Source organism: Bos indicus x Bos taurus, chromosome 15, assembly GCF_003369695.1.
Source record: "Bos indicus x Bos taurus breed Angus x Brahman F1 hybrid chromosome 15, Bos_hybrid_MaternalHap_v2.0, whole genome shotgun sequence".
NCBI classification, from domain to species: domain Eukaryota; kingdom Metazoa; phylum Chordata; class Mammalia; order Artiodactyla; family Bovidae; genus Bos; species Bos indicus x Bos taurus.
Genome location: NC_040090.1, coordinates 59,904,077 through 59,919,182, shown reverse-complemented (window position 1 = coordinate 59,919,182; position 15,106 = coordinate 59,904,077). Strand labels below are relative to the sequence as shown.

At 44.0% G+C, this 15,106-nt stretch overlaps 1 protein-coding gene across 9 annotated transcripts in view; it reads right to left on the bottom strand.

The window, feature by feature from the left end:
* USP28 (ubiquitin specific peptidase 28) overlaps positions 1-13,261 on the bottom strand; it is a 63,773-nt gene extending 50,512 nt beyond the window's left edge. For 5 of the 9 annotated variants that reach the window (XM_027563689.1, XM_027563693.1, XM_027563690.1 and 2 more), the window contains exon 1: positions 13,135-13,261. In XM_027563689.1, the coding sequence (XP_027419490.1) occupies positions 13,135-13,191 (57 nt within the window). In that variant the 5' untranslated portion in view covers positions 13,192-13,261. The remainder of the gene's footprint in view (positions 1-13,134) is intronic. The other 4 variants (XM_027563698.1, XM_027563691.1, XM_027563697.1 and 1 more) reach the window with 3 other exon arrangements.
* Positions 13,262-15,106: the final 1,845 nt, after the last annotated feature.

The following is a 15,106-nucleotide window of genomic DNA, read 5'->3' as shown; positions in this document are numbered from 1 at the left end:
AGACAATGGCACCCCACTCCAGCACTCTTGCCTGGAAAATCCCATGGACGGAGGAGCCTGGTGGGCTGCAGTCCATGGGGTCGCTAGGAGTAGGACACGACTGAGCGACTTCACTTTCACTTTTCACTTTCATGCACTGGAGAAGGAAATGGCAACCCACTCCACTATTCTTGCCTGGAGAATCCCAAGGACAGGGGAGCCTGGTGGGCTGCCGTCTATGGGGTCGCACAGAGTCAGACACGACTGAAGCGACTTAGCAGCAGCAGCAGAGAGGTGATGTGGGATGGGATTATGAACAGTTCTAAATGTCAGGATGAGTTTAGACTTGATCTAATGAACAACATAAAATCATTACAGGCTCTTCAGCAGGGAAGAAATGTGAGGGGCAAAAAAGGCATTTTAAAGGGATTAATCTATCACATGTTAACAGCTAGTTTAAAAGTGGTTAAAATTAGGAAAAGAAAGCTTAACCATGAGTTACAGAGCTACTGAATAAACCAAAGATGATGAAAGCAGTTGGAAGCTGGTAGGAAAAATGGAATGGTAGAGTACGGTCTATGGGTTTTTCCAACGGCTCAGTGAGTAAAGAATACACCTGCAATGCTGGAGACATAGGAGATTCAGGTTCGATCCCTGGGTTGGGAAGATCCCCTGGAGGAGGAAATGGCAATCCACTCCAGAATTCTTGCTGATAAATCCAATGGACAGACGTGCCTGGCAGGCTACAGGCCATGGGGTCACAGGGATAGACACAATTGAGCGACTAAGCACTAAGAGTATACTCTGTACATCTCAAAGAGTGAAGAGATGAAGCTTAGTCAAGTATTTGAAAATGGATGCCTAAGAGAATGTGACTGACAAAGACATAAAAAGAAACCATAAAAAAAATAATGTAGTACACCATACTAACACAATGAAGGGGGGGGGGGGGCGGGAGTCATCTTGATCAATGCAGAAAAAATACAACACATTTGATGATATAAATAATTGGGAAACTAGGAAAAGAACGGCATTTTCTCAATGTGATGAAGGACCTGTATTTAAAAAAGAAACTCAGTTAACATCATGCACAGTAGTGCAAGACTGAAAGAGTCCCCCTTAAAATCAGTATTAATACAAAGAAGGCCATTTTCACCAATGTTATTCAACATTATACTAGAAGTTCTAGCCAGAACAATTAGGCAAGAAAAATAAATAAAAGACACCTACATGGGAAAGGAAAAAGCAAAACTATCTCTATTTACAGATGACATGATATATAAAACACCAAAAAAATCCACTAGAGCTAATAAATAAATTCAGCAAAGTTGAAGAGCATAGGATCTATAGAAAAAAATCAGCTGTGTTTCTATACAGTAACAGTGTACAATCTAAACAGGAAATTAACAATTCCATTCATTATAGTTTCCTAAAGAATAAAACACTTCAGAATAAATTTAACCAAGAAGGTGAAAGATCTGTATACTAAAAACTACATAACACTGAGAAAAAAAGTAAAGCAAACTTTCATAAATGGAAGAACATCCAAGGTAATGGACGGGAAGACCGTATTAAGGTTCTCCAGAAAAACAGAACCAACAGGGCGTGAGTGTGTGTGTGAAGAAATCCTGTGTTCATAGTTTCCAGTATATGTGAGTTAAGAAATTTATTATTACAAATTGGCTCTTGGGATTTTGGAAGCTGAGAAGTTCCAAGATCTACACTGGCTGGAGAACCAGCCAATGGAGTCATTTTAACCTGAGTTGGAAGCCTGAGAACCAGGAAAGCTGATATAACTTTCAGTCTGAGGGCAAGAGAAGACCTGCACCCAATTAGGTAGGTAATGTTTCCTCTTTACCAGCCTTTACTGTTTAGGCTTTCGGTAGCTGGGATGAGGTCCAAAGACATCAGAGAGAGCAATCAGCTTTATTCACCCTACTGATTCAAATGCTAATCTCATCCAGAAGCACCCTCACAGACATAACCAGAATGTTTGACAAAACGTCTGGACACCTCCTGGTCTAGTCAAGCTGACACATAAAATGAACCATCACAAAGACTTAATATTAATACGTTAATACTACCCAAAGTGATCTACAGATTCAATGCAATGTAAAAAAGATCAATTCCAATGACCATTTTTACAGAAATGCTGACCATATCCATATGAAATCCATATGGAATTTCACAAGACGCTGAATAGCCAAAACAATATTGAACAAAGAGGACTCACTCACACTCTAAGATTTCAAAAGTTACTGTGAAACTAGAGTAATCACGACAGTATAGTACTGGCATAAGGACAAGCAGATGGGCAAATGAATTGGAATTGGGAGTCCAGAAGAGAGTCATAATCTCTGGTCAACTGATTTTTAAGTTTTTTTAAAAATTCTATTATCTATTTATTGATTTAACTTCTGGCTGTGCTGGGTCTTCACTGCTGCACACAGGCCTTCTCTAGCTGCAGCAGGTGGGGGCTACTCCTCGTTGCAGCATGCAGGTTTCTCTCTGTGGTGGCTTCTCTTGCTGCAGGGCACGGCCTCTAGGCGCGGGGCCTCAGTAGTTGTGGCGCGTGGGCTTAGTTGCCCTGTGATCTATGGGATCTTCCAGGACCACAGATGGGACCTGTGTCCCCTGCACTGGCAGGCAGACAGTTAACAACTGGACAACCAGGTAAGTCCTGGTCAACTGATTTTTGATAAGGATGTCAAGACTATTTGATGGGGGGAAAAAAAGCCTCTTCAAAAAATGGCATTCAGGATGGTATAAGCATAAGATTGACAGTATTTAAGAGCAAAATTTGCAACAAGTACTAAAGTAGCCATAGAGATTTAATGTAAGGTTTACAGAACATCATAATAATGCACTATAGGTATGTGATGTGATAAATATCAGAAGAGCAAACATATTGTAATATATACACTTACCCAAGGAACATGATGTACACTTTATGTTTACACACTCCACAAACAAAAATGGTGGTAGAACAACTAGATATACACTTGAAAAAGAATAAAGTTTGACCCCTACTTCACACAATATTCAAAAACTAACTGAAAATGGATCAACATCTAAAGTAAAAGAGATAAAATTATAAAACTCTAACAAGAAAGTTAGAGGTAAATCTTCAGTATCTTGAATTTGACAATGGATTCTTTTTATATTATCCCCAAAGCACAAGTGACAGAAGAAAAAAATAGGTAAGTGGCATTTCATCAAAATTAAAAACTTTTATGCAACAAAGGACATTATCAAGAAAGTGAAATGACAACCTACAGGATGGGAGTAAATATTTTCAAAACATAAATCTGATAAGGGTCTAGTATTTCAGATTATATTAAAATTCTTACAATTCAAAAACCAAAGACAAATAAACCCAATTCAAAAACGGGAAAAGGACTGAAACAGACATTTCCCCAAAGAAGAGATACAAATGATCAATAAGCCTAAGAAAAGATGCTTAACAACAACTGCCATTAGGAAAATGCAAACCAAAACTAAATGAGATACCACATCATAGGCAAAGATGACTCCTATAAAACAAAGCAAAAATGGAAAATTACAAGTTTGGAGAGGATATGGAGAAACTGGAATCTTTGTGTGCTGCTGGTGGGAATGTAAAACAGTAAAGATGCTGTGGAAAAGTCTGACGGTTCTTCAAAACGTTATATATAGAATTACCCTATGAGCCAGCAATTCTACACTTAGGTATATACCCAAAATAATTGGAAGCAGGTATTCAAATATTTAGGGCTTTACATGTGGCTCAGTGGTAAAGAATCCACCTGCAATGCAGGAGACACAGGTTTGATCCCTGGGTCAGGGAGATGCCCTGGAGGAGAGCATGGCAGCCCACTCCAGTATTCTTGGCTGGAGAATCCCAAGGACAGAGGAGCCTGGTGGCTACAGACCACGGGGTTGCAAAGAGTCAGACATGACTGAAGTGACTTAGCATACACTCAAATATTTGGACATGAATGTTCACAGAAGTACTACTTGCAAAAGCCAAAAGGTGGGAAAAACTCCAATGTCCACCAATGGAAAAATTACATCTTACATCAGGTAAGATGTAACAGATATATCTGTTATTCAGTCACTCAGTCGAGTCCAATTCTTTGCAACCCCATGGACTGCAGCATGCCAGGCTCCCCTGTCCTTCACTATCTCCTGGAATTCACTCAAACTCCTGTCTATTCATGATGGCAATGCCATCCAACCCATCTCATTCTCTGCCGACCCCTTCTCCTCCTGTTTTCAATCTTTCCCAGCATCATAGTCTTTTCCAATGAGTCAGCTATTCACATCAGGTGGACAAAGTATTAGAGCTTCAGCATCAGTCCTTCCAATGAATATTCAGGGTTGATTTCCTTTAGGACTGACTGGTTTGATCTCTATGCTATCCGAGGGACTCTCAAGATCTTCTCCAGCACCACAGTTCAAAAGCATCAATTCTATCCAAGGGACTCTCAAGAGTCTTCTCTGGTACCATGGTGCAGAAGCATCAATCCTTCAGTGCTCAGTCTTTTTTACAGTCCAACTCTCACATCTGTACATGACTACTGAGGTTATTGATATTACTCCCGGCACTCTTGGTTCCAGTTTGTGTTTCATCCAGCCCGGCATTTCGCATGATGTACTCTTCATATAAGTTAAATAAGCAGGGTGACAATACAGAGCTTTGACATACTCCTTTCCCAATGTGGAACCAGTCCATTGTTTCATGTTTGGTTCTAGAGCTGAGTATCAGCCATTATTGAAAGGAATGAAGTACTGATACATGCTATAACTTGGATAAACTTCAATAAACTAAGTGAAAGACACAATACACAAAAGGTCACATATTATACGATTCCATTTACATGAACAATCAGAACAGGTAAAACGCAGAGACAGAAAGCAGATCAGTGTGGCCAGCGGGGAGAGTGGAGGGGAAATGGGGAGGGACTGCTTGGTAGAATTCGGTTTTCTTTTGGGGTGATAAAAATATTACGGACCCAGACAGAAGTGGTGGTTGTGCAATGTTGTGAATATACTAAATGTATACTTTATGTAATTTATATTATATGAATTTCACCTCAACTGAATAAAAACTGAGCTTTGCATATGTACATGCATACACACAACAAAAAAGAAAAAAGACACCAGGAAAGTACTAACTTGGGCAGGAATATTGGAAAAAGGAAATATTTTCTTAGGATATCTCAAATTTAACCTACCAACCATTATGTAGCAGCTGCTAGCATCTATTCACACAGATCTTTAATCTGGCTATGAATGTCTGGCATTTTGACCTCTGTTTTTATTAGAAAGCCTTGATGGTGGCAATAGCACCAGGTAGCCCCGACTGCACCACACATTAGCCTCTGGGTAAATTTCAACTTTCTTGAGCATCAATTTCTACAGCTGGAAAATAAAGTATACCATAAGCTTTGACAGCACAGGTGTGACTGTGAAATGAAGTAATGGGTACAGGAATTGTTATTAAAATGAAAAAATGAGTTTTTAAATGTAAAATACTGTGATCTGTCCATCTTAACAAAATTCATCTACAGATTATAGTAAAAATACTGATATCCTAGAAAAATAATTGCCTTTGCCAGGGTTTTAGTTTTATTACTTACTAGTTGGGTCACTTTGCAAATTCTGCTTCACACTAAATTTTATTTCATAGGTTTGCTATATGGGTTCAATGAGAAATATATGTTAAAGTGCTCCATAAATTGTCAAGGTAGTCAAAAAGTTTGGTTCTAGAGAGACATGTACTGCAGCAGGCAAAGTCAGAATGGCATGAAGTCTCACCTATGCCATGCTGCATGTGCTCAGTTGCTAAGCCATCTGACTCTCTGCCACCCTATGGACTGTAGCCTGTAGTCCCGCGAGGCTCCTCTGTCTGCGGGACTTTTCAGGCAAGAATACTGGAATGGGTAGCCATTACCTTCTTCAGGGGATCTTCCCGACCTAAGGCAGGAACGCTGCTTCTTCTGCCTTCATCTCCTGCATTCGCAGGCTGATTCTTTATCATTTGAGCCACCTGGGAAGCCCCTCAACCGTGCTACTTAGAATTTATTCTTGAGTGAGTCATTTTTTCAAATGCAATACAGAGACAGACTTTGGTTTAAAATTTTCTTATTAGGACCTTGTGAGTTATATTAATATCTGAGGCTGAGTTTTCCCACGGTAATAAGACATAATAATTCATACCTTATAGGGTTTTTATAAAGATTAAAAATGTACCAAAAACTGGCATATGGCAGATGCTCTAAGTATGTATTTACAGGGCTGGTATAGTAACTGTGGGAAAAGGAGTGAGGCAGCAAATGTTTATCTCAAGTAGAAATGCTCAAAAAGCATTTGGAAAAAGAGGAGTTGAAGTCGTCTGCAATTTGGGATCAGACATGCAGATCTGGAAGCAGTTAATAAAAGGACAGTAACAACAAAGAAAGCAAAGGTTCGCCCCTAGCAGAGAAGAAATGTAGAAAAGCCAGAAAAATAAAGGCCTCAGGGCCTTCCTTGGTGGTGCAGTGGCTGGGACTCTGAGCTTCCAATGCAAGCGGCCCAGGTTCCACCCCTGGTCAGAGAACTAGATCCCACATGCTGCACGTCACAACTAAAGATCCTGCGTGCAGCTAAGACCCAGAGCAGCCAAATACATACACACGTGCATACAAACACACACACATGAAGCACGGGGCCCAAAGGTCCCAGGGCAGAGGGCTCAGGAAGTACAGTAGCAGCAACACTGGGCACACTTACCAGGACACGGAACCAAAGCCTGAGGCCAGGGTTCTGCCACAGACTGTGATCACGAATAAATCAACTCCCTAAACCAGTTACTATATTTGCAAAACCAAGAAAGCTGTAGTAGGGGATTTCCCTGGTGATGCAGTGGATAAAAATCACCTGCCAATGCAGGGGACAGAGGTTTGATCCCTGGCTCAACAAGATCCCACATGCCACTGAGTAGCTAAGCCCGAGTGCCACAACTACTGAAGCCCTGGCACTCTAGGGCAAAGGTGCAGTATGGAATTCCTTGGTGGTCCAATGGTGAGGACTTGGCACTTTCACTGTTAAGGGCACAGATTCAATCCTTGGTTGGGAACTGCTGCTGCCGCTAAGTCGCTTCAGTCGTGTCCGACTGTGTGCGACCCAATAGACGGCACTGGAGTGGGTTGCCATTTCCTTCTCCAGTGCATGAAAGTGAAAAGTGAAAGTGAAGTCACTCAGTCGCGTCCGACTCTTCGTGACCCCATGGACTGCAGCCTTCCAGGCTCCTCCGTCCACGGGATTTTCCAGGCAAGAGTACTGGAGTGGGGTGCCATTGCCTTCTCCATGGTTGGGAACTAAGATCCTACAAACTTGTGCAGCACGACTCCATCCCTCCACACGAAAAAGAGAAAGCTGTAGTACATAAATTCAAACATCTTTTCCAGGGCTAGTTTTCATAAAAGTTATAAAATGATGTCATCAGTTCAGAACTGAGGGCTTACTGTGGTACATCTGTGATAAGACCATGGTGAATGATTCAAGAAAACACGCTGGAATTTTTTTTGTAAAAAGCAGTACAGTTGGTAATAACCAGCAACAAAATCAAGAGCCAAAATAACTATCAACCAAAAAGTGGCCATGAAAAATCATCACAAATCAAACCATGAAAATGGGACTTGAGAAAGAATTTGAATAAGCAAGGATGTAGAAAGAACTAGAACTAAAAGGTCACTGACCTGACCAGAAGGTGATTAGTCACTGGTCACCTCCAAGAGATCCATTTCACTTGCTACTAAAGCCTACTGCTGGCAAGGCTCTCGTTGGGTGCCCTCGGAGATGCTGATCACATAAAACCACTCACTGCCCTACAATCTAATCTTCTGTTGCCTGGTCAGCCTCTCTGTAGGCCTGTGGGCAATCAGCCCTCATCCTGCTGGAGCCTAAGTGATCCCCAGAGTCACCTGCTAACTGGGCTTTTGCAAAGTTGCTGCTGCACCTCAAGTAAAATCTGGGAACCAACTCACTTCAGCCTGGGGAGGGGGGGCCTCCTACCAGCCAAGAGCTAAACCTTGCCTAGGTCTGTATTTTTCAAATCATCCACAAGGAGCTGGAATTACATTGTAACTGGAAAACTGTTTTAGAGAAGAAACAGGTGGACTTACAAGAAAGTAAACAAAATGAAAGATAGTAAACAAAAATAAAGAACAAGGCAGAGACGATTTTGCTATTGTTGCTATTTTGTTTGAGGATTGAGGAGAAGTGTGCATAGCTGAAGGGAAAATGGGAATCCTTTGGAGCAGAAAATTGATCACTTTCACAAAGTTTATCACCCAGGGATCTTGTCAAAAAGCGATTCTGATTCTGCAGGTCTAGGGTGGAGGCCCAGACAGTGGTATGTTGATTTGTCCAGCCTACTTATTGCCTTAGTAGAAATATTTCAACTGAGATTTCAAGCTACTAACATGAGGTCATTGAACACAGAGTTGGGAAGAAATGTATACAGTCACCTGGAGAGGCAGTACAAGTACAAGCTGGCTCCAGCACACCCAAATTTCTACATTTCTGACAAACTCTTAGGTGATATGGATGCTACTGGTCCATGGACCATATCCTGAGTCTCAAAGATGCAGAAGGCAGTGAAGGTACCTGGGAATTAGGCTAGGATAAAGAAGATGAAAGAAAACTTAGGCGAATGAGGAGAAACATCATCTAAACCAGGGTTTCTTAAGCCCCATTGACATTTTGGGCCAGACAACTTCTTGTTTTGGGGAAGGGGGGGCTCTCTGTACACTGCAGGATATTTAGCAGCATTCTTGGCTTCCACTCACTAGATGACAGGAGTATTCTTCCCTAGGAGTCACAATCAAAAAGGTTTCTAGATACCACTGATTTAGATTCATCTCTAAAAGAGGGAAGAAGGGAAGAGTACATCTTCCACTAAGAGAAAAGATTCTGAAGGGGGGAGGACCCCAAGCATGAGATAGAGAGCTCTTTAGGTATCAGTTAGCTCATTCAAGTAGAAAGGAAGATAATCTATTGAGAAAGACTGCAATGAGAACTGAAAATTTAAAACGTCAGGAAGAGAGTTCTACAGACTAACAGGTTCTAACCCAAGACCATTGGTCCATCAACTAAGAAGTAGGATCAGAGATTTCTTGAGCTCTTGGGAGTTAGAAGTCCCTGGGTTCAACCTTGGCTGTACCCTTTACTAGGTAAGTAACCTTGTACAAATTATTTAACAAGAAATAAGAAAACTTCCTGAAGCTGTCCTAAGTACTGAGATAATATGTTAAGTTGTGAGCACAGTCTGGCATATAGTACATGATCAATCAAGGTTATCTACTACTACTATCAGCATCATTATTCTCCTTGAAAAATATGTTTCATCTGGCTATTGCTTTAAATTTCTTTGATGAAAGAAAACACATGGCAAGATCTTGCCTGGTGAGGTGTTACTTGTCAATGGGTTTTATAAATTTACTAAAAGTACTGTGTGAGTAGCAACTGTTTGTAGCTGGAGGCATGAGAGCTGTGGATGCCAACCAAGCACTCACTCACTGATGTTCCAAAAATTACAAGTAATGAGACAAAATAAAAGAGAGTGTAAAACCAATAAATCAAAAGGCGGCACTAAATTTTCTCAGAAACAGGTTTTCATAGGGCTTCCGTTAGCAGGACACACATGTGATGAGCCTTAGTATAGCTGCCAAGGTTGACAGGTTTGTAAGAGCCAATCTGACTTCAAATTACTTGTCCTACTGAGGTAGGAGACAGTGGGTCTCTGGGCCGGACACCTGGTGGTTGTTAAGTGGAGTAAAACTAAGCCTTTGTTCTCAACCAGACACTCGAAGGACAAAGCTAGTGGTAAAAGCTGAGTGCTGCTGAAGCAGAGATAAAGTGCCCGCTCCTGAGGTCAAGGAAGACTTCCCTGTCTGCACATGAGAAGGAATGCTTTTGGGGGTTGAAAAGGGAGGGGACCCCACTCCATAGTAAGTGTGGACATGCACCCACAGGCCTCTACAGTGGGAACTGTCTCAGCAAAAAGTTGCACACGCATCTTGGGCAGGATCCATGGGCCAGTCAGGCATGGACAGAGAAACAAGATAATCGGTCAGAGGTAAACAAAGACCTGGAAGGACAGTCCTACATAAATGATTTACATCACCTCCTCCTCATCCGGGACGGCCGCACATCTCTCTGGGCGTGTCTCTGAATGCCTGCGCTCCTCTGCAGGTGTGCGTCCCTGCCTGACTTCTGACTTATGGCACCGCTCCTCATTAGGGAGGATGCCCACACGCTGTCCGGTGTGTATCTCCACCCTGATTCTGAGCTGGATAAACAAGCGCTTTTCCTGTGAGCTCTCCCATATATTGTGCTGTGTCTCTAATAATAAACTTTGTATCTGTTTTTATATGTTTTGCCTCCTTGAAATATTCTTGCTTCAAACAGGGCCAAGAGCCAGCGCCACTTTGACTCTAGCCTCTAGCCCTTGGTGGTCCAGTGGCTAGGACTCTTGGTTTTCATCCAGGTTGCTGCTAAGTCACTTCAGTCGTGTCCGACTCTGTGTGACCCCATAGACGGCAGCCACCAGGCTCCCCCATCCCTGGGATTCTCCAGGCAAGAACACTGGAGTGGGTTGCCATTTCCTTCTCCAATGCAGGAAAGTGAAAAGTGAAAGTGAAGTCACTCAGTCGTGTCCAACTCTTCGCGACCCCATGGACTGCAGCCTACCAGGCTCCTCCATCCATGGGATTTTCCAGGCAAGAGTACTGGAGTGGGGTGCCATTGCCATCCAGGTTACCCAGGTTTAATTCCTAAGCAGAGAACTAAGATCTCTCTTCAGGACTGCTCAATGCTGTCCCTCCGAGAGCACTACAGTAACAGTAAACGCTGCTGCTGGGTTTTCATCTAAGTCAAGAACTGATTTAAATGGTGCATGCTAACTCGCTTCAGTCTCGTCTGACTCTTTGCGATCCCATGGACTGTAGCCCGCCGGGCTCCTCTGTCCATGAGATTCTCCAGGCAAGAATACTGGAGTGGGCTGTCATGCTCTCCTCCAGGGAATTTTCCCAACCCAGGGATCGAACCTGCATCTCTCAAGTCTCCTGCATTAGCAGGTGGATTCTTTACCACTAGCACCACCTGGGAAGCTGCGATTTAAATGGTACCTACCTCTTTTAGACTCAAATGCAGACTGAGAACAGATTTCAAGAGTACTGCGTTTTCGTCCCACTCAAGTTCTTTGAGGCTATAACAGATTCTGCCTGTACCATGTACGCTGACCAATAAGGGAAAGGAAGCACTCTAAGTTTTAAATAGCTGCTGAGTGTCAGGGGAGGAGAGCTCCCCTCAATTAGAACAATTCAAGATCCTTTAAGGACAATAAAGAATTGCTTCACAGAATTTAAAATAGAGTTCATTCTAACATGAAACTTAAGATGAAGAAAATACCAAAATTTTTCCTCTGAGATGGGAAAGGTACTTCTCATATAAGACTCCTGCATTCTAGCCTGCTAACTTCAGGCATTTTACATTAGAAAAAACCAAAAGGGCAAACATTATCAAGCATTCCAAGCTTATCATCTGTCTGTATGGGGCGAATCGCTGGGAAGAACAGTAAATGTCACCACTCTGCAGGTTGCCAGGAATCAGGTCCTCCAGCCAGCCACAGCCACTGGAGTTCCAAAGCTTTCCAAAAATAGCTATGACTTATATACAAGTGTTCATAAAACACCTCACACATGAACGTTTAAACCGAGAAGGCTGAGACAGTGGTCATCTCTCAAACTGCGGCAGAGGTAAATGCAGTTGCTGCTGACCAAAAGGCACATGGTCTCAGCCAACAAATTTAAATATGACTTGCTCTCCCTTAAAATAACATGACGATCTCAAAACTAAGATTTTCCCACCTGCTTTTAAGTCACTGTCCTTTAAACAAACAGAACTGATTTGTGAAACGAGAGAAAATCCTGACTCACATTCCAAGGGTCATTTGTAAACGCCTAACAATATTTCTATTAGAAATCAGCACATGAAACACCATTTGCCTACTTTCATTTTAGAGCCCAGGACCTGGAGGTATCTTTTACTACAGGAATTTAAAAAGGAAGTGCGGTCACTTTATACTCCATTGGTCTCTTGAGTGTCCGAAGAGGGGGGGAAAAGGAGGCGTAAAAGGTTTCTCACATGGAGGTATCTGACAGCTCTGTACTGTAAATAGATAGTTTATGAAATTCCTCACTTCCAAACTCGCATTTAAATACTTCCCATTCTGTCTTGAAAAAGTGCACCACTTGACGGGTGACAGGGTAGTGTTAAGTTAGAACATTCCAAAGTAACATTAGAAGACATTCTCAAATTGCCCACTTCCCAAGGTTTTTTTTTTTTCCACAGACATTAGCCTTTTTTCTCTCAAACCAGTGTTCTTTTCCTCTCACCTTCTTAGCCCAGAAACCCCTGTATTGATTTCAATCTTCTTAGATACTAGGACTAGGAAAGCATTATCAGCATACCTTCTATTCATCACGGTGTTCCTCCCCCTTCCTTAAAAATCTACAGTGATGAATGCAGTAACTGGGGAGGCTGCTTTCTGCTTAAAAATATGGGGGGTGGGGAGGGAAATGTAGAAGGTAGGAAGTGGTAACAAGGACCCTTGGTCTTTCACACGGTGTAGATAAAATCCTCGCTTTAACTTAGATAACTTCGGTCTGCTTTAGACTCTTAAAACAGCACTGCCCTAAAACGGATTCGGGGAAAAAAAAAAAAAAATCCAGCAAAGCTGCCCCTTTCCGAAGTTTCGCGGGGGCCAGGAGCGCTCTCTTTAGAGATCCCTGATGCAGACAGCAGCCCACGTCCAGCCCTTTATTTTTGATATCCCAAATTAGCTAATCTCCCTCGAACTTCAGCCCGTCTCTGGACCCCAAGAAGAGTCCTCAATCTCTGCGAGCGAGCCTTGCAGAGACTTCAGCTTCCTCCCGGAGCCCCAGTGCTCACCCCGGCCGGAGCGCTGCCCTCGCCCCCGCCGGGCCCGGGCGCCCTCCGCAGCCCCGCGCCCCATCTCCGCAGGCCCGCCCGCCTGCGCCCCGCGCGGCTCCCGCCTGGGCCCCGCACCCCTACCCCGTGGGACCCGGAGCCCGCCCCCCGGTTCGCGTTCGCCGCCGCGAGGCCCACCGAGCCGTGGCGGTCGGTCGCTCCGGCCGCGTCGTCCTGCTGCAGCTCCGCAGTCATGGCCGAGACGCCCCTCCGTGGGTCACCCTCCTCCCGCCGCCGCCGCCGCCGGCCCAGCCTCGCCGGAGGAGGAGGAGGAGGTGAAGGAGGAGGCCCCGCCTCCGCCCTCCACCCCACTCGAGCCCCGCCTCCGCCCCGCCGCACGCCGGAGGCTCAGCCCACACGCTCTGCCCCCGGCCTGCGCGCGCACGCGAGGCGCGCGGCCGCGGGCCGAGCTGCTTTGCGTGCTCCCGCGTACGCCGGGCTCTGACCCCGCGCAGGCCACGTGACCCCGGCCCCGCCCGTGCCTAACGGTCAGCTTTTACGTCCGTCGGGCGGTCTGCGGCCCGGAAGTGGTGGTGCCGATCCGGGACCCTCCTTTCCCAAGTCTCTTTCTCCGGTGTCGGCCCTCAAAACCTCCTCATTTTTCGGACTCACCGCCGGCTCAAGACTCCTCACAGACGAGTTAAAGCTACTCGCTGTTTTGGGAACCTGTCTTAGGGAACGGGTAATAGAGGATGCCCTACCTCACTGGAGTCGTTTCCAAGTCCAGTGACGCGAAAAAATGCTTCGTCCTGAAGAAAAGGGAAGATTGAGACTCGACGGAGTGGGCAGACGTCCAAATAACTAACTGAACGGACCAGAACTTGTGTTCACTGATGATTGGGGAGGTACCCTGACACCGACCTGGGCCTGGGGAGCAAGAATCGCCACATTGTCCCATTTTAGATTTTCTGACGTTCAAACTAAAATTTCATAGTATTTTGTTAAGCTTGAGCCGGATACATATGATGGCATATAAAGAGCTAAGGTGCCCTCAATTTATTTTCAACAATTTGGTGGAAATGGTAACTGCTAAACCCCACTTCACATTCAAATGTACCACTTGGCTGTTCCAAATCTGTGTGGAGGCTGGGTAGGGAAGGATCTCTTTTAGGGCGTACAGCTGATATCGTTGCCCTGGTCAAAGCCCTTGGGCAGCACCTTCAGTGTGAATTTTATGTGGATGGTGGCCTTTCCTGTGCCCCTGGCATTGTTGTCCATGTGATTGTGATGTTTCACCTGTAGGCCTTCCTAGTCTGCATGTGAGCAGTTTGAGGCAAAAGGAAACAGGTACAGAGCAGGTGCGTCTCCCATGGGAGACCCGATTATTCTCGGGAGCCTGGGCCATGACTGTTGCTACTTCCTTCACCTGGAGCCCTTGCCTGGCAGGTCGGGTGTGTATTTATGTCTGATGGTTGTAGGACTTTTTATGCTTGTGGCTTTGTCTTTTTTTTTTTTTTCCTCATGTGTAATCCTGTGTTCCTGGCCTCAACTTGGAGAGGACGGAGTCATTGCAAAACAAACTGATTTCTCAGTCCAGTTGATTTGCAGCGTTGTGTACTTATACATTGCTCCTAGAGCAGCTCCTATGTGCCTTTGCAATTTTTAGGAAATTGCTTATTTAATGTGTTTAAATGAGCTGGAAACTCATAAATCTTGTTAATATTTCCTTAAAAGACCACCAGAGATCTGTACTCCTATATCTGAAAGATGTATGTACAACCGTTTGGTAAATAGAGGTCTCTTGAGTTTTGAGTAAACGTTTTTCTGCTATATGGTTCTAAACAGTGCTCCGAATGTAATAAATCTGATAGAATCTGAGAGCTGTATATGTGGTAAATCCTCTTAGCCCCCTTGGGTTTAACTACCGCCTGATCCCAGACATGGTGATCAGCTAGAGACATCCTGTCCAACCAGAGTATTTAATGACCACTGTATATCATTGCTTTGCCATGAGTTGTCAATCTTTATGGTGATCATATATCAAAAGTAGGTATCTTGGAAAGTGCTGTCACTACAGAAAACCCCTTCTCATTTTCCCTTAAACCCATACTTGAAGCTCCAGATTAATTGCATTATTAGTTGATAATCCTCAAGAATATTCAGAAAAAAA